We start from the raw sequence: 22,590 nt of genomic DNA, 5'->3' as shown, positions 1-22,590 counted from the left end.
TTGGATTGCAGGCAGAGGTCATCAAGGAACCTTCAGGCAGGTTCTTGGACATTGTCAGCCGCAGCCTCTGCTAAGGTGGCCCTGCCCCTATACAATGTCATTTTGGGATCAATTAAGGCCAGACTCCTGCCTCTCTACATATACAATTTTCTTTAAAGATAAGGTACAGCTGGGGCCGCACCTGAAATTCCTCCCAAAGGTCGTGTCCCAATTCCACTACAGTCAGCCTATATTTCTACCGGTCTTCTACCCTAAGCCTCATGTGAATAGGGGAAAGGAACGACTGCACTTCCTGGATGTCAGACATGGTCTGGCGTTTTATATTGAAAGAATCAGTTTCACAGGTCGCCCCATCTCTTCGTGGCTATAGGTGACAGAACGAAAGGGCTTCTGGTCTCCTCCCAGAGGATCTCATCTGGAATCACATCCTGTATAGGAACATGCTACGACCTCACAGGCGCTCCACCTCCATCTAATTTAACAGCCCACTTCACAAGGTCCCAAGCCTCTTCGGCACCCTTCTTAGTGCAGGTTCCAATCCAGGACATATGCAGAGCAGCAACATGGTCCTCGGTGCATACCTTTTATAACACACTATGCCATCATGCAGCAGGCGAGAGACTGTGCCCTCTTTGGATGAGCAGTCCTACAGATAGCTTGGACTTAATCTCTGAGCCCACCTCCAGATCTACTGCTCGTTAGTCACTTAAATCGGAATGGACATGTGCAATCACTCGAAGAAAAAACAGTTACCTTACCTTTCATAACTGTGGTTCTTCAAGATGTGTTGCACGTGTCCATTCCAAGGCCCGCCCGCCAGCCCCTCTCTGAGAGGTAGGTAAGAAGAAACTGAGGAGCGTGGGCTCGGCAGGAGCCCCTTATACCAGTGCTATGAGCATGCGACACCAGTGGGCGCCTGCTCCAAGCCTACGAATACCCCTAGGGGAAAAATCTCAGACATCTGTGCTCAGGGCACTCACATACTAAATCGGAATGGACATATGTAACACATCTCGAAGAACAACAGTTACGAAAGGTAGGTAACCGTTTTTTTCATAACTTTACAGAATAAAATGGGGGGTGAGGTTTGGCTTGAGGCATAGGTGTTATTCACCTTAGTTGGTAGTTTTACTACTTAGGGTAGCAGATAGTTCAGCAAATTTTCCAAGCCTTAACTGTATAGGACAGTCCATAGTACTCCTAACCTTGTACTGATTTGTTCACCGGTTCTTCTGCTAACGGAATTTCCTTGACAGAAAGGAACTTACATAAGGATAACATCTCTTCGATGTAACAGAAAGACAAGAGGCTTTTACACCCAAGAGCTGTTATCTATATGCAAGTTATGTAAGACTAAACTTGTCCTGTGGGTTTGTATCTTCTAGGGGGCCAAGAGCAAAGCCAGTCTGCCCAACTTCCTGGATCATATAATTGCTTCTGTGGTGGAGAATAAGAAGACATCTGATGCTGCAAAACGAGCAAGTAACTTGGCTGATACACAGAGAGAGGTGAAGGAAATGGTAATGGGATTAAATGTGCTGGATCCACACACCTCACATTCCTGGCTCTGTGATGGAAGGCTCTTGTGTCTTCATGACCCCAGCAACAAAAACAACTGGAAGATCTTCAGGGAGTGTTGGAAACAGGGCCAGGTAAGAGAAAATAAATAGGCAGGTTTTCTCATTGGAGACCCTGGTGCAGGTATTTTGAAAGTAGTATTGCACTTATAGCCTGTGGGCTACTTTAAGCTCTTCTACTCCTGCTCTTGAAGATCAATGAGTGTGAGCAATTTTGTGTGAAGTATGAGGGAGGGTATAAAATAGAGTTGAATTTTGTGGCATTCCATATGATTTTGAGAGGAATGTTTCTTAACATATAGAAACAGATGCCATTAGGTTACAAGTGTAGATTTATCTAGCTACATATACATTGCTTCCTCAGATCCATTTGGGATGGGGAAGATGTGGAATCAGACTAACCTCCAAGGACAGCTGCACATTGTCTGAAACGGAAATTTGATTTGCTGACTTTGCCTCTTAATAGCTTTTTTTGCTTGATGTGCAAGGATTGGATTTATATGTAAAAGGAAGCTGATTTCAGGTGCCTTTCTTCTATGTGGTGTTGGCCAAGAATATCCCAGCTCTTGAGAATGAGAGCGATTTGGCTGAATGTGCAATAGATTTGGCAAATTGTGGAATGAGCACCTGCCTTTCTTTCCCCAGCCTGTGCTGGTCTCTGGAGTCCATAAGAAGCTGAAATCAGAGCTCTGGAAACCAGAGGCCTTCAGCCTAGAATTTGGAGACCAGGATGTTGATCTGGTGAACTGCAGGAACTGCGCCATAATTTCAGATGTGAAAGTGCGTGACTTCTGGGATGGCTTTGAAATCATTTCCAGTAAGTGCAGGCCGATGGCAGAGTAGCACATTTCATTATCTTACTTCCCTCTCCCATCCTCTTCTTCTCTCTTCCCCCCCCCCCCACAAAAAAAAAAAAGGTAGATATTGTGTTCTAACTGATGCCCCTCTTGCTGTAAAGTCCATGCCACTCCTTAAATAACTGTGGGGCTTGCTACAGAGTGGATGATGGAATGGTGGAGAATAACGTTAGGCCAAGCTGCACTAACTATCCAACTATTTCAAACAGCAGATAACTCAGGTTTACGGCAGTGTGTATTGATGCACCTATCAAAGAGGATCAGTATCATAGGAGATCAGTACTCTTAAGGTTCCTGATTAGAGATCATGGGGGATGTCTTTCAATTTCTCGCCTACTGCTTTTTGTTTTTACCTCTTCTCCTGTGCTGTTATAATTGCTTCTGTGGGAAAGCTAAGTTGAAACTAGTTTTACACTTCACATTGATGATAAATCTCACTGCCTCCATTTTTGTCTTCCCTGGAAATAAGTTCCCAAAATGTTGGCTCTGCCGCTATCTCCCACACTTCATCCTTGAGTCTGGCTATTTCAGAGCTCTGGAGGAATGTATGTTGTGGTCCTCCAACAATATGCCTTGACAAGTGTTTTGAAGTGGCTCTCTGCTAGTTTCTTGAATACCTCCTTCAGATTGGGAGGTTTGGCAACAGGAAGGAATTTTCAGTGTAATCTGGATCCAGAGATGATTTCTTGGGCAAACCTATGGTATGTTGGGAGCAAACTGTAGAGAGGGAATCGTATTGTCAGAAGAGGTGGAAGGTGCTCCCAGACATCTTTTACCTGCCAAAATGGGCATGCATTCACATCACAAGTCTGAGTCAGTGTCCTTCAGCAATTCTAAAATGTCCTGCTCTATGAATATGCTCTATTCTGTGAAACAGGGAGGTATGCGTTCCACCTGGTGTTCAGCATATTGGTTGCTACCTTTGAGTAAGAGCATCACCCAGATGTATGATTGTCTAAGAAGCACATTACTCGTTCCTTGCATTGGGCAGAAAGGATTTTGGCGTGGTTTGGAAGCAGTCCAAGTTGGCAAAAGTGATATAGGGTGGGATTTTCAAAGTCACTCAACATTGACCTAAATCTGCTGCTGTTAAAGTCAATGATAAAACTCTGACCTCAGTGGAAGTAGAATAAGGGTGAATGATTAAGAAAACTCCACCTTTCAGGCCCAGAAAAGTTCTGCAGGGTGAGATTTAGCAGGTTAGAGGGATTCCTCAGCCTCTGTTTTGGGTGTGTGGTGTGTCTCCCCCTCATCTTTTTGATTAGTCAAAACTTGGTTTTTGTTTTTGTTTGAATATTCTAGTAGTGCCTAAGAGCCCAAACTGAGGTCAAGGTCCATTGTATGCTGGGCAGTATACAAAGTCTCTGCCTGAAGGAGTTGACAATCTAAATAAATAAGACAAAGGGCAGAGGGAAAGGATGTAACATGCTGAGTAAAATTTCTCTCTCTTGCAAGAGCGTCTGAGATCAGATGATGGGCAGCCAATGGTGCTGAAACTAAAGGACTGGCCTCCAGGGGAGGATTTTAGAGACATGATGCCTACGAGGTAAGTGAGCTGAACAGCAGCACCTATGGGATCCTGTGTTACACTTGTGCTTATTCAGCAATATAGTTCTGTTGGTGCTGTCGTCCTACTCCTGTACTCTCTGCTGTTCCTCTTTAGGTTTGAGGATTTGATGGAGAACCTCCCTCTCCCAGAGTATACCAAGAGGGATGGCAGACTGAATCTGGCCTCTAGACTGCCGAGTTACTTTGTACGGCCTGATCTGGGTCCCAAAATGTACAATGCATATGGTATGTGTGAAAAGGTCTGGAGATGGCCTTTTTTTTTTTTTTTTTTTTTTTTTACTATTCTTTACCACACTGTCTCTATCCTTTGATCTGTGTTCAGTGAACAATTGGAACATACAGAAGCTAGTGCAATGAACTGTCCTACAATGCATTAGCTTATATCATAGTAAGTACTAGTGTCTTTAAATTTGCTTATTTTCTTTCTCCATAAGATGCCATGTATATATTTGGCTCCTACTGTGCATAGTGATAGCTCTTTAGAAATGTGTGTAAATTTATAGTGCTGCAAAAACAACTAATACTAATATACACAAGAATAATATGTAGCTTTAAGGATCAGAGGGGTAGCAGTGTTAGTCTGTATCCACAAAAACAACGAGGAGTGCAGTGGCACCTTAAAGACTAACAGATTTATTTGGGCATCAGCTTTCGTGGGTAAAAACCCCACTTCTTCAGATGCATCCCACGAAAGCTGATGCCCAAATAAATCTGTTAGTCTTTAAGGTGCCACCGGACTCCATGTTGATATGTAGCTTTATATTCCATGACTGTTAATGCACTAGGAGGATTTGATGACCTCAGTATTGAGAATTTAAGATACTTGTCTTGCAACCCCCTAAGGATACCTTTACTCACAGGGAATAGCTCCATTGATTTAAATTGAACTACTTATGTGCTTAAAATTTAGCATGTATATAAGTGTTTCCAGTATAGGGGCTAGAACTGTGTATTTAGCAAACTTTTTTCTTAATGACATAAAATCATTGTCTCCCCAAAATGTCTTCAATGTTAACAATGAAAAGTTATTTAGGCCTTCAATACATTAAAGAAGTTGTTGTAAACTTTTTTGTATAGTGTCCAAAAATTTCAAAAATAGCATAAAGTTAGGCTCCTGATCCAATATTTAGACAGAGAAGGGAGGGATTTTCAAAGCCACCTATTTCAGAGTAGCAGCCGTGTTAGTCTGTATCCGCAAAAAGAACAGGAGTACTTGTGGCACCTTAGAGACTAACAAATTTATTAGAGCATAAGCTTTCGTGGGCTACTGCCCACTTCTTAGGAATCATATAGAGTGGAACATATAATGAGGGGATAAATATACACACATACAGAGAGCATGAACAGGTGGGAGTTGTCTTACCAACTCTGAGAGGCCAATTAAAAACAAATTATTTTTTCCCTTTAATTAAAAAAAAAAGCATGATTTTATCCACCCACAAAACTAAAGATGATTCTTCAGGCATAGCACATACCTCCGCCCCCACAAAGTAGGCACATGGAAGGAAAATACTGGCATAACTTTAAAAGTAAATTGCAAAGGTTTTGCTAAAAGTTTAACTTTGTAAGATAAATAAGGTGTAGGGTTTTTTTTATAGCCAGGGTAACTAACCATTGGAAGGAACAACAGGCCTAGGGATACAGTGGATTCTCCATCACTTGAAGTCTTTAAATCAGGATTGATTGTTTTCTAAAACATATGCTTTAGCATAATCACAAGATAGCACCCTTGAAAATCAGGTCACTTTATTTAGGTGCCTAAAGCAATATTTAGTGCCTAACCTCAGGCATCCAGGTTTGAAAATTTTAGCCTTGGCCTTTATAAGTGGAAAATAATTAATTTAGATCTTCCAGATTGCTTCTGCTCCAATATAAAAGTTCAGCCTTTAATAAATAAATAAATACATAAATAAATAAATTCCTCCTCCTCCTCCTAAACTGAATAGTTAAATCCATGTTTCCTATTATAGATTTACCTTAAAAACTGTTTTTTCGTTCCTCACATTGGATGTAAAATATGGTTTCTGTCTTCCGATGTTCTCACAATCACAATATTAGATTACTCTAGCAGACAATCCAGCCAAATGTTCTAATGCCTGGAGCACCTACAGGTGAGGCTGGAAACTTGTACATTTTCTTCTTTGCAGGAGAAGTAAAATTTGGTTTTAGCAGGTTCTGAATACCATGAATTCCAGTTCCATGGTACCTTCTATTCTCATATTATGTAAATTCTTTCTTGTAATATTTTCCAAAGTCTTGTTTCATAGGCAGCATTATATCTGCTTTAAATTGCTGCAGCTCACTGAGTCTTTGTAGTTAGATGTTCTTGTCTAATTATAATTAGAAAAGTTTCTTGGAGAGGCTCATGTGTCCATTCCAGTTTTAAAATCCACTGAGAAAAGATGTCTGTTAGCCTCCTGTCTAGAATCCTTAGCTAGCATTAATGCCCCATTAATGAAGGAGTAATGGACTCAAGTTGCAGTGGGGGAGGTTTAGGTTGGATATTAGGAAAAACTTTTTCACAAGGAGGGTGGTGAAGCATTGGAATGGGTTTCCTAGGGAGGTGGTGGAATCTCCTTCCTTAGAGGTTTTTAAGGTCAGGCTTGACAAAGCCCTGGCTGGGATGATTTAGCTGGGAATTGGTCCTGCTTTGAGCAGAGGGTTGGACTAGATGACCTCCTGAGGTCCCTTCCAACCCTGATATTCTAGGATTCTGATACTAGGTGCTATACAGAGTAAGGCCAGCTCTACGCGACAGACATGTATCGGTATAACTATGTCGCTCGAGGGTGTGAAAAATCCACACCCCTGAGCAACGTAGTTATACCAAACCCCCTCGCCCCGTGTAGACAGAGCTATGTCGACGGGAGAGCATCTGCTGACATAGCCACCGCCTCTCAGGCATGTGGATTAATTACGCCAACGGGAGAAGCTCTCTTATTGGTCTAGTAGCATCTTTGCTAAAGTGCTACAGTGGCGCAGCTGCGCAGTATATGAAGACAAGCCCTAAGAAAATCCTTTCTCAGAGTTTACAGTTTAAATAGACAGGACACACAGAGTAGTGCAGAGAAGATAAACAAGCAGAGTAACAGCATGATGATCTGCAAACATCAAATTGATTCCATTAATTTTTGTTTTTTCTTTTTTTAATTTTTGGATAGGGTTTTTTGGGAGATTTCCTAAACCAAGATAAAGGAAAAAGAAGGGGACACTACAGAGAGGAGGATGAGGGGACAAAGGAGGAGAGAAGGGAGGAAAAGGGGAATGGAAATGCAAGTACCAGTAAAGCAGGGGAGAGAGGATTTTTGCTATGAGCATTGCCAAAGCAAGTCTCCTCGCTTCAACTGGGAACAAATGACCTGTAGATACACAAAGCTGCAGAGCACAAATTCAGACTTATCTTCAGAGTTAATTATTTCCCTTATAAACAGGGACAGACTAAACTTCTAACATGCTGTTTTTGTACTAAACTTTTAACTAGCTTTCAATACATTTGCAATTTTTTCATGTCTATCCCAGTATGAAAAATAAACCTTTTCAGTTCTGTTACAAGCTAAGCATTTTTGCTGGGTGATAGCAGAAAGCAAAAGTAGCACGCATAGTGGGAAGCATTTCCACTCTTCCAAAAAGGAGGATATTTTTGTAAGAATTAAAGCTTGCTTGTTTTACAATATTCATCTTTTTACTCTCCTCTTTTTTCATAGGGTTAATAACTGCAGAAGACAGGCGAGTTGGTACAACCAATCTCCATTTGGATGTGTCTGATGCTGTTAATGTCATGGTGTATGTTGGCATCCCCATTGGGGAAGGAGCCCATGACGATGGTAATGTTTAAATAACTGTCTTTGGACATTTTGGGGTGTGGAAGGAGGTCTTCCTTGGGTTGTTCAAAAGGCCTTGAAATCTTTGCCAGCTATAATAAACTGCTTTGGCAATTTGGGCTATGTCTCAGTAGATGTTCAGAGGCATAGACAGTGGTCACTAGTCATTAATGCTTTTTCCAGGACATTACTATGAAAGTAATAGTGGTGTTGTAACTGGATAGATCTAACCCTTTCTTGGGGGGAAAAAACAAAGGTTACTCTGGTCTCAAACTAGAGATTTCTTATAACTAAGTTATCATGCTTCCTTCTAGATAGCTATTGACTGGCAGGCACAATGTCAAAGTTTGTTATGCCGACTTTTGCATATTAAATACAGGAGCTGTAAATTCATGTGACCTTGTTCAGCTTTTGTGTGGATCCTCCTTTCAGAAGTACTGAAAACAATTGATGAGGGAGATGCTGATGATGTGACAAAGCAGCGAATCCATGAAGGGAAAGAGAAGCCTGGAGCACTGTGGCACATCTACGCTGCCAAGGATGCTGAGAAGATCCGTGAACTTCTCCGAAAGGTATGATGGTGATTGAAGGAGCTTATGGCCTAACAGGGCCTTAGAAAGGTTTATCAATAGGGATCTTAAGCTTCAAGTTGAGTCTGCCTCAGCTGACACTCATGAGCATAAATACAGATGCACCTACAAAAATCCCAAATGTTTCCCTCTTCTATGAATATGGTTTAAGAAAATGACATGTACAGCTGGTCGTATATTCAGTGACAAACTACTATCGTGCAGCCTGGATATGGTTTATACTAGTAAATCTGTATGGGCATCATGTCCCAGTTTGAGAAAACTGGGAATGAGTTTACGCCCAAGCATGGAGGAAGTGTAAGCTTTCACTGTGGACTAACATTTCAGGGGTGAATGTGGAAGGGATACTTACTGGTACAGATGTCTTGACCTTAAAATTATTTATGATCTGAGTTGGTAGTCTCTCACATTGAAGTAGCTTAAGATCGTGTTTGTCCTCAGTATGTTGGTGCAAAGTACTTTATGAGAAGTAGGACCACTGAACTGCAATATCTTTGTATAAATGTTTTTGTATCTTTGTATTAGGTTGGAGATGAACAAGGTCAAGAAAACCCCCCGGATCATGATCCAATTCATGACCAAAGTTGGTATCTGGACCAGACCCTACGTAAGCGTCTTTATGAGGAATATGGAGTACAAGGCTGGGCAATAGTGCAGTTCCTGGGAGATGCTGTGTTTATTCCTGCAGGTGCCCCCCACCAGGTAAATGTCATGCTGTAGAGGCCATAAAGATGATGGCAAGTGAATTTGGGACACTATAAAACTGTAGTTATTTGGATTTATGATTTGGCTCCCGAAAGAACTCTGAAGTAAGGCTGCTGTCTTGGGCTCTGCAGTTCTAATAATACAGTTCTACAGGAGTTATTTAATAGTGCTCAAGCATCACATTGAGCATGATTTATATATATATATATATATATAATGTGGCATGGTGTGGGTGTAAAGTAATGGGATGAAATTAAGAAAGGGAACAGTTAGGATGAATGTGAGGAAAAAACTTTCTGATATGTAGATCTCCTTAGGCCACTGAAGAGACTCCCAAGGAAGTAGTGGAAGACCCATCACTTTGGACATCTAAATCTATGGTAGCTAAAATACTGGAGCAGGGTTTCCCAAACTGCGGTGTATGAGCTTGATGGTCTGTCAGTTCCCTTCACAGCACTTTTTTTTAAGAAGGTAGCATGTGAACCAATAAAGTTCACTAGAGAGTGTACTGTGGAAATATGGGCCAGCTGGGATCCAATAGGTTTTTTTGGATCTCTAACTTAAGATACAATTATGTGAACTGTCTTACAGGAAACTGGAGTGTTTCAATCTCTTTTTGGTAGATGTGTGTGCAGGAACCTATTGTACGTGGATTCGTTTGCATTAATTCTGTTTTGGGTCATTTAGTCTTGTGGTGTATCTAACGTCTAATACTACTACTTTTTTCAGGTTCATAATCTGTACAGTTGCATTAAAGTGGCAGAAGATTTTGTATCTCCAGAACATGTAAAGCACTGCTTCCGCCTGACCCAGGAATTCAGGCACCTATCTAACACTCACACAAACCACGAGGATAAACTGCAGGTAACTGTCAGTCCATCCTGCTGGAACAATCTCTGAGTAGATCCTATATGTTGGAAGTTTTGAAGCACTTATGAACATGCATATGGCTAGTGAATCAGGAAAAATAAATACTTTACAACTTTGGAGCTTTTAATTTGATAGAAGCATTCCATATTTTTGGCAAAAATCTACATCCTGGGATTTAGCTACCTAAGCAAAGGACTAGCACTAACCTCAAGTGAGCTGTCCCTGGACAGGAACACTTTCATCCTTACATGATGGATCATATTGCTTGGCTCAAAAATTATTAAAGTCTGGTGAGGGTAAACAGCAGAAGACAAAGCTGCCTATTAAATCTCTTGTGTTGTTGTAAGAAGTCAAGTATTAGGGGGTAGCCGTGTTAGTCTGTATCTACAAAAACAACAAGGAGTCTGGTGGCACCTTAAAGACTAACAGATTTATTTGGGCATAAGCTTTCGTGGGTACATCTGAAGAAGTGAGGTTTTGACCCCCCAAAGCTTATGCCCAAATAAATCTGTTAGTCTTTAAGGTGCCACCAGACTCCTTGTTGTAAGAAGGATTTTACCTTTGTTTCATCACAAGCAAAGACTGTCCTATTTATAATTATAAAATAAATCACGACACCCCTCCCCCCCAAGGTTAAGAAACACTGATATAGTATATAGAGCTGTATAAACAAGTCATTGGCTGTGTGAAATTTTAGTTTGTATTGACTTCGCTAGTGCTTTTTCATACAGTCTGTTGTAAAACTAGGCAACTATCTGGATGAGTTGATGTACCCCCTGGAAGACCTCTGCGTACCCTCAAGGGTATGTGTATGCCTAGTGAGAACTGCTGCACTAGACTATGTTATTCTTCTGATATAATGATGCAGATGTGCAAGTGCATCCTTAGATGAGTAAGTTGACAGAGGTAGTGAAAACAGAAAAGCTAGTAGTTGCATTCTTTAAAACAGGTGTCTACTGGTCTGAATGGGCCTGATGTCTATCTCTTAAAAGCCAAAAAGGAATTGGAAGGGCTTTATGATTTTTCCTTTGTGGCTGTAATGGCTGATCTTCATGAATTTATATATAGGGCTTGAAAAATTAAGCACATAATAATCAAAACTAAACCGGTCAGCTAAAGCTAATACTGAGCACACATGTGCATGCTTCATAATGCAGTTATGTAAACTTAATAATTAGGTGATTAGCCAGGGCACAGGCACTAGGAAATTAACTATCTTGAAGCTTTAGAATTGATAGTGTGTCTATTCCTTGTTGCTCTTCTATTCTTATACTGTTACTTATTTACTTTGCATTTTTAAAATGTTTGTTTAAAAACTGGTTTAAACTGAGTTGCATAACCTACCTGTTTCAGTGGTGAAGTGAACTCCACGATTAGGAATAAAAATCAATGCATTACAAATGGAAAAAAGAGGAAATAGATAGCAGTCAATATACGTTAGGAGTTAGGAAGGGTAGAAAATTGTTGAAGACGTCAGGGAAAAATCCATTGCTGGCAGGGCTAAGAACAATAAGGAGTTTAAGTATATTAGGAACACAAGAAACCCTAGAAATGATATAGACCGAGTACTAGATGAAGATGGTAAAATTGTTAATGACACAGACAAGGCAAACGTGTTCAATAAAAAATTCTGTTCCATTTTTGGAAAGAAGCAGGTTGATGTACTCTTGTCATATAAGGATGATAAACTTTCCAAACCATTAGTAAATCAGGATAATGTTAAACATCTAGTAGGGAATAAATACTTTTTTTTAATTGGCAGGCCTGAATAACTTGCACACAAAAGTTATCCAAGAGTTGGCTGAGATGAGCTACAAGGAGTCTGGTGGCACCTTAAAGACTAACAGATTTATTTGGGCATAAGCTTTCGTGAGTAAAAACCTCACTTCTTCGGATGCATCCGAAGAAGTGAGGTTTTTACTCACGAAAGCTTATGCCTAAATAAATCTGTTAGTCTTTAAGGTGCCACCAGACTCCTTGTTGTTTTTGTAGATACAGACTAACACAGCTACCCCCTGATACCTGAGATGAGCTGTGGCTCACCAGTGTTAATTTTAATAAATCTTGGCATACTAGGGAAATTTCAGAAAGACTTGAAGAGTGATAATGAGCGACGTTAATGCCTGATAAATGATGGAGAAACGGATTTGGGAGTCAATCAATAAAGAATTAAAGGATGAGAATATCATGCTAGTCAACGTGATTTTGTGGAAAATACCTTTGTCAAATAAACCCAGTTTCATTTTTTGATTATTACAAGTTTGATGGATAAAGCGGGTAACTGTAGATGTAAAATACTTATCTTTGTAAGATGTTTGACTTAATACTGCATGATGTCCTCATTTAAAAAATTCACATACACAATATCAGTAAAGCACATGTTAAATAGATTAAGAACTTGGAACTGACAGATCTCAAAAAGTAGTGGTCAGTGGGAAGTCATCAAATGGGGATGTTCTATTGGGGTGTCATGAGATCAGTACTAGGCCCCAAGCTATTCAACACGTTTTCATCAATGATCTGAAAATTCAATACAAAATCCCTGCTGATGAAAAAAAATTTGTGGAGGACACAAAGATTAGAGGGATAGTAAATAAAGATGACCAAGGTAGTCATGCAGAATAATCTGGGTCACTTGGTAAAGAGGGCCCATTCAATTAGAATGCGTTTTAATATACCCAAATACCAGTTATACATCTAAGAAAAGTGGAGGCAGTACCTCCTGAATTGGTGGGGGGCAGACTGTATTCTAGAAAGCAGTGACTCTGAAAAGGAGCTAGGAATCATAGTGGACAAGCAACTCAACTAGGACATCTAGGCACTATAGAAATACAAATAAATTATCGTATGAGCTCCTAGAGTGATGCTGTGGCAAAGAGGGCTAATGAAATCCTTGGATCTATAAGGAGTAGTTGAGTAGGACTAGGGAGGAGGTGACTTTTTCCTCTGGATATAGCATTGCTCAGATCCATACTGGAGTAATGCGTCCTATTCTTATGTCCACATTTTTAAAAGGATGTTGGAAAAATTAGAGGGTGCAGAATAGAACACAAAAATGATTTGAGGACTAGAGAAAATGCCTTATTGTGAGAGAATTAATGAGCTCCATTTGTTTATCAAAAAGAAGATTGAGAGATGAGTTGATGACAGAATATATGGGAGGGAAATACTGAGTACTGAAAGACTCTTTAATCTAGTGGAGAAATGCATAACAAGGAACAATGGCTGGAAGCTGAACCCAGACAGAAAATTGTGCCTAATTTCTAATTTGAATTTAAGTGAGGGTGATTTAACCATTGGAACAAACTACCACAGGCAGTGTTGGATTCTCCATCTGTTGATGTCTTTGAATCAAGACATGCATTAGTCAAAACCTTGCACTCAGTATAGAGATAACTGGATGAAATTTATGGGTCTCTGATATAGAAGTCTGACTAGATAATATAATAGTCCTTAGTCTGTGAATCTATGAATAATTTGCTCATAACATACAACCCATTTGGGCAAGAGTTTAATATGAAAGACTTAATATTTTGCCTGATCAAGTGGCCTTGCAAGGAGAAGCTTAAAATCTAAAAAGATAATAGCCAATAAATTAATCCTGGGTTACCATAAAGTGGATAAATAACATAGCAGTGCAGTTGTTTAATATTAAATTTTGCATGGGGTCTGATTTTGACATTTATATAACAGTGCTGTTTGCAACTTCGTGAAGCAGCAATAGTATTATTTAATAAGTTTAGCATTTTTGGTGTCTCTCTCTGTCTCTGACTTCATGTTTGCATTTTACATCTATTATATATTCAGCCCCCAAAGTCTAGTAAATAACTGTTTATAGAGCAGTAGGAGTCACTTGGGTTAGTGTGTGGATGCTAGATTGGATTAGTGGCCTGTAATATACAGGAGGTCAGACTGGATGATCTAGTGGTCTCTTCTGGCCTTAAACTCTGACTTCTTGCTAGGGTGGAGATGCTGCTCATGATGACAGGTTTAAAAGTTTGTATTGATTTTTTTTTCTGTTTCTTACAGGTGAAGAACATTATCTACCATGCAGTAAAAGATGCTGTTGGCACACTGAAGGCTCATGAATCCAAATTGGCTAGGTCTTAGGAGTTGCTAATTCTAACCCTCCCCCCCCCCCCATATGAAGTAAGCCTTTTCTCACAGTACATACAGGGACTGCACATGACTTCCTCTGCAGGAGCAGAGGCCTCTCACTAAGAGCTGGTGTGGTCAGTATTACATACACCCTTCAGCCACTGTTTCTACACTGCCTCAATATTGAAAGTCTGATGGAAGATCGCACTGTTACATGCAGAATTCCTTATTCTAATGAAAGGTGCCGTGTCCCTTTCCTGTGGCCTTTTGCAAATTGGAATTGCCTGGAAACCATGTGGTGGTCCTCCATATTATGATTAGAAGTGGTATAAGAGTGTGGACATTTTTCCTCATGCCTAGTTAGTCTCCAAGAAGTTATAAGGAATGTGCTAGAGGTGGGGTATCCTACTGCAGACCTAGGTAGATAGCTGCTGAATGAGTGTGATCAACAGGAGTCCAACCACAGACATACACACAATCCTCCCTAGTGCGATACAGGAAAAGGATAAAGCTGTTCTTCACACACCCCTTCTTGTAGCCATTTCTCTATACACTGTAGAATTACAGATATACAGGGAGAACCCACTGCTTTTCCCAGGAGGCTCCAGGAGTAGGAGAATTGTGTATTTAGTGAAAAACTAGGTTTGTAGTGAAACAGTTAATATTTCATGAAAGTAGATATTTTTAGTATTTTTGAAATATCACAACTGTTACTGGATTTACAAGGAAAGGCACATTACATTTAGTCTTCCTTTCAATAAAATCAAGAAATGATTTATAGAAATCAGTCTAAAATAGCACAAAATCAGCCAAAGGAGAGCGAATAGAAACTGACTCCTCACTCCCCACAGATTCCACAAAGTGAGAAGTAAAACAGGACATGTATTTTGTCCTGACATGGAGATGTTGTCCATCTCCCCCTGCACTGGTAGCTCCAGGCGATATTTCCCCAAGTACCAGTGGTAGCTCGGGATGTCTGTCATTTCCCAAAACTGAAGGAAAATTAATTTTCAATATTGGCTTTGTCCAGAAATATTTTCAGTAAATTCAGTTTGGTAGAACTGTATCCAGAATTAACTAAATGTCAGCATTGAAGCGATGATTTCATTGTCTGGGTCCATGGGGAAATGTATCTACCTTCTGCCCAGCTGTACTGTAGTGCCACCTGCAGGCCTGTTAATATGTTCACTTTTTAAAATAAAAGTCATTTACTGTACCACTGGTCCCTATCCCTTCCTGCCAGTCTCGGCTGCCTCGGCCTTCACAATGATCAAACCACACACAGCACAGCTCCGAGCAACGTTTTATGCGAGGAGAAGGGGCGTGCACAGGGGGGCAGTCCTCCATGGTGCCAGCTAGGCTTACTAGCAGAGCACTCCTGCACTGCTTCTGCCAGCTGGGGGGGATCAGGGGGGTCAGTCAGAGCCCAGATACAGCCTGGGCTCCAGCTCCCTACCCTACAGCTAGAGAGGTGTGGTAGGGCAGGATGAGCTGCCTCATGGGCAGAGGGCAAGGTCCACCCTTGCAATGGGCCTGAGTGGGTGCAAGGCCACCACTGCACTTGGTGGGGGGAGGGAAGGGTGCTGTTGGCTCACAAGTTCAGAGGGTGGAGCTGTTACGGGTGGATGGCTCCAGAGAGGCACCGTGACCAGGTGGACCAGGGGCAGTGCTTGTGATCACGAAGTTCATCCTGCTGCTTTTGGCTCCACCTTGTCACTGCCTCCCCCATGTACTGTCCTCCCCTTCCCACTCAGGCCAGGTGGCTGCTTCCACCACCACCACCCTTTAATTCCCTCAGGCCAGGTAGCTGCTGCTCCCCCATCTCCCTCTCAGGCTGGGTGACTGCCCCATTTCCTTTTCTCCACTACCCACCCCTCTGGCCCACATGTTCAACCTGTACAGCCCCCTGGCTCACCTTTGCAGAAGGATGTGGTCATCCAGTGTGTTTCCATGAAGAGTCCCAGGGTCCTAGTCTGGGAGATGATGGTGGCGACAGCATCGCTTCTCTTGGCGCTGCTTGCTGTATTCCAGGTAGGTGGATGGTAGTGAGTGCCTCATCTCTGAGCTGCCTCTGCCTCCTCTACATACACTTCACAGGTGCTGTCTAACAGCTTCTTTGACTGAGGGCAATGATTAGAACACTTAGGATCATGGCCAGAAACAGTCACATCCCTTACCATGCCTTGCTTGGTAATCACTCTGAAAGGAACTATGAAACTGGCTAGGCATGATGGTCTGGTCTCTTGGTGATTCCAACATCTATTCCTATTCTCCAGTGTCTATGGTGTACCTGTTGTCAGAGTCTGTGCGCACAAACCATTCCAAATTCAAAAACGCACTTAAAATACAGCTCCACGTGAACAATAGTTGGTATCTGAGGAGGATGAAGTTAATTCCTTAGTTCCAATTTCTTATTTGTGGGTCCCAGTTTCTTAGCCAAATACCACATTTTTTTAAATTATTAAATCTAAAATTAAATGTTTTGGAAACTTCACCATAAATGAGTGAATTTTATAGCAATTAATGCATTATTTAATTTTTCAAATCAATTTGAATAATAAATACTTTGAAATAAATACTTTGGCTATAAGTAACAAAATACTTATTAGGTCCCCCTGCAAGTGACATGTTCTTGTAACTATTAGACTGTTCTTAAGTGGATGTCCTTCTCCAAACTAAAGCATTATTCCTGAGCAATAACATAACCACAACCCCACTTCCATTTTGTAAATAGCTCTTGAATAAGGAATTAGGTTTAGACTTGGCTACATGTGACAAAATACTTTGTAGTCTCCTCAAGGAACATGTACCTGCAGCTGTTATGAAGTGATTTAGAATATGCCACTCCCAGAGCCAAAGTTTCATTTCTGGGCTAAACTTTTCCAAATATCGTACTCCTGCTTCTATTTTTGTATTTTAGTGAATGTACACTATGCATGTAATATTCATCATTCAACCAATTTTTTATAAAGCCAGCTGTAATGGTTTCACAGAAACTTATGGATAATTACAAATTAAGAAGTATATAGTACCCCTGGTTTGTCTTTAGACAAATTAAGAACAGGAAAAGTGAGTAAATTTATCATTTTACTTCATACAAGTATATACATGTATGTAGTTGGCTTTATCAACTAAATACGTAATCTCATCAAAAATTAAATGGCATTTGTATGACAATCTCTTTTCCATAAGCATGTTGACTGACATGAATTATAATCCCATTCTTTATTGACTGACTTTCATATTCGCTTTTCTGTTTTGCCCAGGATTAATGTCAGGCTCGATTAATAGATTCCAAGACCAGAAGGGACCACTGTGATCATCTAGTCTGGCCTCCTGCATAGTACAGGCCAGAGAACTTCCCTGAAATAATTTCTAGAGCATACCTTTTAGAAAAACATCCAATCTTGATTTTAAAAACTGCCAAGGATGGAGAATCCATCATGCCCCTGGTAAATTGTTCAATGGTTAATTTTTAAAATTTTTTTAATAGTTTAAGCTTTGTCATTTAATAGTGTTAAACCTTTCTCTGCTACAATGAAGATCCCTTCGTCAAATTTTTGTTCATGATGTAGGTACTTTTAATGTGTAATCAAGTCACCTCTTTACCTTCTCTTTGTTAAACTAAATGGAAAATATGCCTATAGAATCAATCTAATCCTTTAATCATTCACCAAGGGCAAGTCATGCCTGACTAACCTAATTGCCTTCTATGATGAGATAACTGGCTCTGTGGATGAGGGGAAAGCAGTGGATGTGTTATTCCTTGACTTTAGCAAAGCTTTTGATACGGTCTCCCATGGTGTTCTTGCTAGCAAGTTAAAGAGGTATTGGCTGGATGAATGGACTATAAGGTGGATAGAAAGCTGGCTAGATCATCAGGCTCAACGGGCTCCATGTCTAATTGGCAGCCGGTATCAAGCAGAGTGCCCTAAACAGGGCTGGCTCCAGGCACCAGCCAACCAAGCACGTGCTTGGGGCGGCACCTTTTAAGGGGCAGCCAATGTTGGGCTGGCGGGGGGCGCTCGCGGTGTAGTTGAGTTTTTTTCCGGCAGGGCGGCACTCGAGGGTTGGGGTTTTTTTGTTTGTTTTGTTTCGGTCACGTGACGCTGGGGGGGGGGGTGGCCCAGTGCAGCGCTCCGGAGGGGGCTGGGGTTTGGCTGGCGCGGCGCTGGGGGAGGGCTGGGGTTTGGGCTGGCCAACGCGGCACTGGGGGGGGGCTGGGGTTTGGGCGGGCCGGCGCGGCGCTGGGGGGGGCTGGCCGGCGCGGCACCCCTGGGGTTTGGGCAGCCCGGCCCAGCGCTGGGGGGGCGGGGGTTTGGATGGCCCGGCCCAGCGCTCCGGGGATTTGGGCGGCCCAGCCCGGCGCTCGGTGGGGGCAGGGGTTTGGGCGGCCTGGCGAGGCGCTGGGGGGAGGGGCGGTGTTTGGGCGGCCTGGCGAGGCGCTGGGGGGAGGGGCGGTGTTTGGGCGGCCCGGCGAGGCGCTGGGGGGCTTTGGGCGGCCTGGCAAGGCGCTGGGGCGGGGGGGTTGGCGGCGCTCGGGGGCAGTGCTGTTACAGCGGGGCGGTGCTCTTCTTTTTTGCCTGGAGCGGCAAAAAAGTTAGAGCCGGCTCTGCCGGCATTGGCCCCAAGGGTCGGTCCTGGGGCTGGTTTTGTTCAATATCTTCATTAATGATCTGGAGGATGGCATGGGTTGCATCCTCAGCAAGTTTGCAGATGACATTAAACTGGAAGGAGTAGTAGATATGCTGGAGGGTTGGGATAGGATATACAGGGACCTAGACAAATTAGAGGATTGGGCCAAAAGAAATCTGATGAGGTTCAACAAGGACAAATGCAGAGTCCTGCACTTAGGACGGAAGAATCCCATGCACTGCTACAGACTAGGGACCGAGTGGCTAGGCAGCAGTTCTGCAGAAAAGGATCTAGGGGTTACAGTGGACAAGAAGCTGAATGAGTCAACAGTGTGCCCTTGTTGCCAAGAAGGCTAACAGTATTTTCAGCTGTATAAGTAGGAGCAGTGCCAGCAGATCGAGGGATGTGATCATTCCCCTCTATTCGGCATTGGTGAGGCCTCATCTGGAATACTATGTCCAGTTTTGGGCCCCACTCTACAAGAGGGATGTGGAAAAATTGGAAAGAGTCCAGCGGAAGGCAACAAAAATGGTTAGGGGGCTAGAGCACAAGACTTATGAGGAGAGAGGCTGAGGGAATTGGGATTATCTAGTCTGCAGAAGAGAAGAATGAGGGGGGATTTGATAGCTGCTTTCAACTACCTGAAAGGGGGTTCCAAAGAGGATGGATCTAGACTGTTCTCAGAGGTACAGATGACAGAACAAGGAGTAATGGTCTCAAGTTGAAGTGGGGGAGGTTTAGGTTGGATATTAGGAAAAACTTTTTCACTAGGAGGGTGGTGAAGCACTGAAATGGGTTCCCTAGGGAGGTGGTGGAATCTCTTTCCTTAGAGGTTTTTAAGGTCAGGCTTGTCAAAGCGCTGGCTGGGATGATTTAGTTGGGGATTGGTCCTGCTTTGAGCAGGGGGTTGGACTAGATTACCTCCTGAGGTCCCTTCTAACCCTGATATTCTATGATTGATTACCGACCATCTGACCAGGATGGTGATTGTGAAATGCTCAAGGAAATTAGAGAGGCTATTAAAATAAAAAAATCAATAATGGGGAATTTCAACTATCCCCCTGTTGACTGGGTACATGTCACCTCAGGTGGGATGCAGACATAAAGTTTCTTGATACCTTAAATGACTGCTTCTTGGAGCAGCTAGTCCTGGAACCCACAAGAGGAGAGGTAATTCTGGATTTAGTCCTAAATGAAGCAAAGGATCAGGTCCAAGATGTGTGAATAAAGCTGGACCGCTTGGTAATAGTGACCATAATATAATTAAATTTAACATCCCTGTGTCGGGGAAAACACCACAGCAGCCCAACACCATAGCATTTAATTTCAGAAAGGGGAGCTACACAAAAATGAGGTTAAACAGAAATTAAAAGGTACACAGCCAAAAGTGAAATCCTGCAAGCTGCATGGAAACTTTTTAAAGACACCATAATAGAAGCTCAACTTAAATGTATACCCCAAATTAAAAAACATAGTAAGAGAACCAAAAAAGAGCCACCGTGGCTAAACAACAAAGTAAAAGAAGCAGTGAGAGGCAAAAAGTCATCCTTTAAAAAGTGGAAGTTAAATCCTAGTGAGGAAAATTGAATGAGCATAAACTCTGGCAAATGAGGTGTAAACATAATTAGGAAGGCCAAAAAGGAATTTGAAGAACAGCTAGCCAAAGACTCAAAACATTTTTTGCTATTACTTTTTAAGTACATGAGAAGCAGGAAGCCTGCTAAACACCCAGTGGGGCCACTGGACAAACGGGATGCTAAAGGAGCACTCCAAGACAATAAGGCCATTGTGGAGAAATTAAATGAATTCTCTGCATTGGTCTTTATGGCTGAGGATGTGAGGAAGATTCCCAAACCTGAGCCATTCTTTTTAGGTGACAAATCTGAGGAACTGTCCCAGATTGAGATTTCACTAGAGGAGGTTTTGGAACAAATTGATTAACTAAACAGTAATAAGTCAGCAGGACCAGATGGTATTCACCCAAGAGTTCTGAAGGAACTCAAATGTGAAATTGCAGAACTACTAAGGGCTTGTCTACACTGGCAAGTTTTGTCACCAAAAACTGCCTTTTGGCGACAAAACAGCGATAGTGTACGCACTGCAATGCCTTTTTTCCGATTTTATTGGCCTCCAGAAAGTGTCCAGGAATTCCCATGCTCCACTATGGTCAGCAGTTTGAACTCCGGTGCCCTTCAGCCAACCTGCCCCTCCCCCTTGCAAGCCCTGGGAATTTTAAATCTCATTTCCTGCTTGCTGGCTTCCTATGTGAGCTTCGAGGTAAGCATGGCTGGCTATCGCACCAAACCCGCTCCTGCTTGGACCACAGCTGAGCAGTTGTATCTGATCAGTATATGGGGAGGGGAGTCTGTTCAGTTGCATTGCGATTGACCCACAGGAATCAGGACACGTGGGCAGATTTCTCAAGGCTTGTGTGAAAAGGGCTATGATCGGGACACACAGCAGTTCAGAGTGAAGATAAAGGATCTGAGAGGCATACCATAAGGCATGGGAGGCAAACCATCACTCCGGTGGTGCACCTAAGACCTACCGCTTCTATAAGGAGCTGAATGCTATCCTCAGTGGTGACGCCACCTCCATCACCAATAGCTCCGTGGATACTTTGGAGGCAACAGAAAAGGGGTAACCCGGAGGCTGAAATTCTGGATGAAGAAGGGGAGCTAGAAGAGGATGTGGAACTCCCAGGGGGATCGCCCGGTGGGGCAGGCAGCCAGGAATTTTTCTCCACTCCAGAAGTTCTCTACAGGGAGCAGGAAGCAGATGAGACACCGGGTAAGTTGCTGTGGCCTGTGTAGGGAATCAAAAAGTGGGAGGCAGGTAGTGTGTTTATGTGAGCTGGACATTGCCCTGTGTAGCTAATCTACGTGGCCAAGCAGGGTGTCGATGGACATTGAGACCTGCAGAAAATCCTCCAGAGAGAGGCTCTGGAAGGTTTCCAAGAGGTACTTGTTGTTCCTCTGCTGCAGATTCCAAGGGATTGCAGCCTTGTTAGTTCCCCTGTTGTAGGAAACTGTCCCATGCCATTTAGCAATCACTGGAGCTGGGACCAAAGCGGTGCATAGCTGAGCTGCATATAAACCGGGGTGAAAGCCGCAAGCATTCAGCAGCTGTGCCCTGGTTTCTCTGGTCACCGCAGCAGTGAGATGTCAGCCAGCAGGTTGGCTGCTTGTGAAAAAGTGAGAGAATTTTAGAACGAGTTCCCTGCAAAGCTGCCTTGCAAGCCATGACCGTTTTGTCCATGTGCACAACCGCCTTCCCCCCACTCCTGACACTCACCATGATTGGGGTGCTTGTGGAGCTGTGTGCTTGCCTAGAGTCAATGAGAAAGTGATTGCTACTAGTTGCAAAAGGCCCTTGTTACTGAAATGTTTCAATCGTTTGCTGGAATGTAACGATCACTCTTCTGTGCATTGCCCACAGCAGCCGAGACCTTGAGGAACACACCACGCACTCCTGCCGACTGGCTTCGGCAGATAAGGAAGAAACCAAGACTCAGCAAAGAAGACATGTTCACGGAGGTATTGCAGTGCGATGAGGCAGACCAGGGAACACAGAGTGCTGGGAAGCCAACGTAGCATTTGCTAGGCAAACGACAGAGCGTATGATAAAAATTATGTAGGATCAGACAAATTCTCAAGTCTTTGATACAGCTGCAGACTGAGCAGTTCTGTGGTCGACCTCCACTGCAGCATGTGCACATGTACAATTCTTTGCCAACTTCACCCCCCCTCTATGCCCACATGTTCTTTTTCACTTCACAGCACTCCTGAGTTTCCCCATCACTCCTCCCCCTCTCACAGCTTGAACAATGATAGCTGGAGCTACACACAGTTGTGAGGTTTTACGCTTT

The 22,590-nt window shown here is 42.7% G+C and overlaps 1 protein-coding gene across 1 annotated transcript in view; it reads left to right on the top strand.

The window, feature by feature from the left end:
- KDM3B (lysine demethylase 3B) overlaps nucleotides 1–15,303 on the top strand; it is a 103,045-nt gene extending 87,742 nt beyond the window's left edge. The window contains exons 16-24 of the mRNA XM_054036861.1: nucleotides 1,386–1,652; nucleotides 2,223–2,394; nucleotides 3,890–3,980; nucleotides 4,098–4,228; nucleotides 7,708–7,827; nucleotides 8,257–8,396; nucleotides 8,940–9,116; nucleotides 9,849–9,983; nucleotides 14,019–15,303. Of these exons, the coding sequence (XP_053892836.1) occupies nucleotides 1,386–1,652; nucleotides 2,223–2,394; nucleotides 3,890–3,980; nucleotides 4,098–4,228; nucleotides 7,708–7,827; nucleotides 8,257–8,396; nucleotides 8,940–9,116; nucleotides 9,849–9,983; nucleotides 14,019–14,099 (1,314 nt within the window). The 3' untranslated portion in view covers nucleotides 14,100–15,303. The remainder of the gene's footprint in view (nucleotides 1–1,385; nucleotides 1,653–2,222; nucleotides 2,395–3,889; nucleotides 3,981–4,097; nucleotides 4,229–7,707; nucleotides 7,828–8,256; nucleotides 8,397–8,939; nucleotides 9,117–9,848; nucleotides 9,984–14,018) is intronic.
- The last annotated feature ends 7,287 nt before the right edge of the window (nucleotides 15,304–22,590 follow it).

This window comes from Malaclemys terrapin, chromosome 8, assembly GCF_027887155.1.
Source record: "Malaclemys terrapin pileata isolate rMalTer1 chromosome 8, rMalTer1.hap1, whole genome shotgun sequence".
NCBI classification, from domain to species: Eukaryota; Metazoa; Chordata; order Testudines; family Emydidae; genus Malaclemys; species Malaclemys terrapin.
This window is presented reverse-complemented; position numbering and strand designations above follow the sequence as displayed.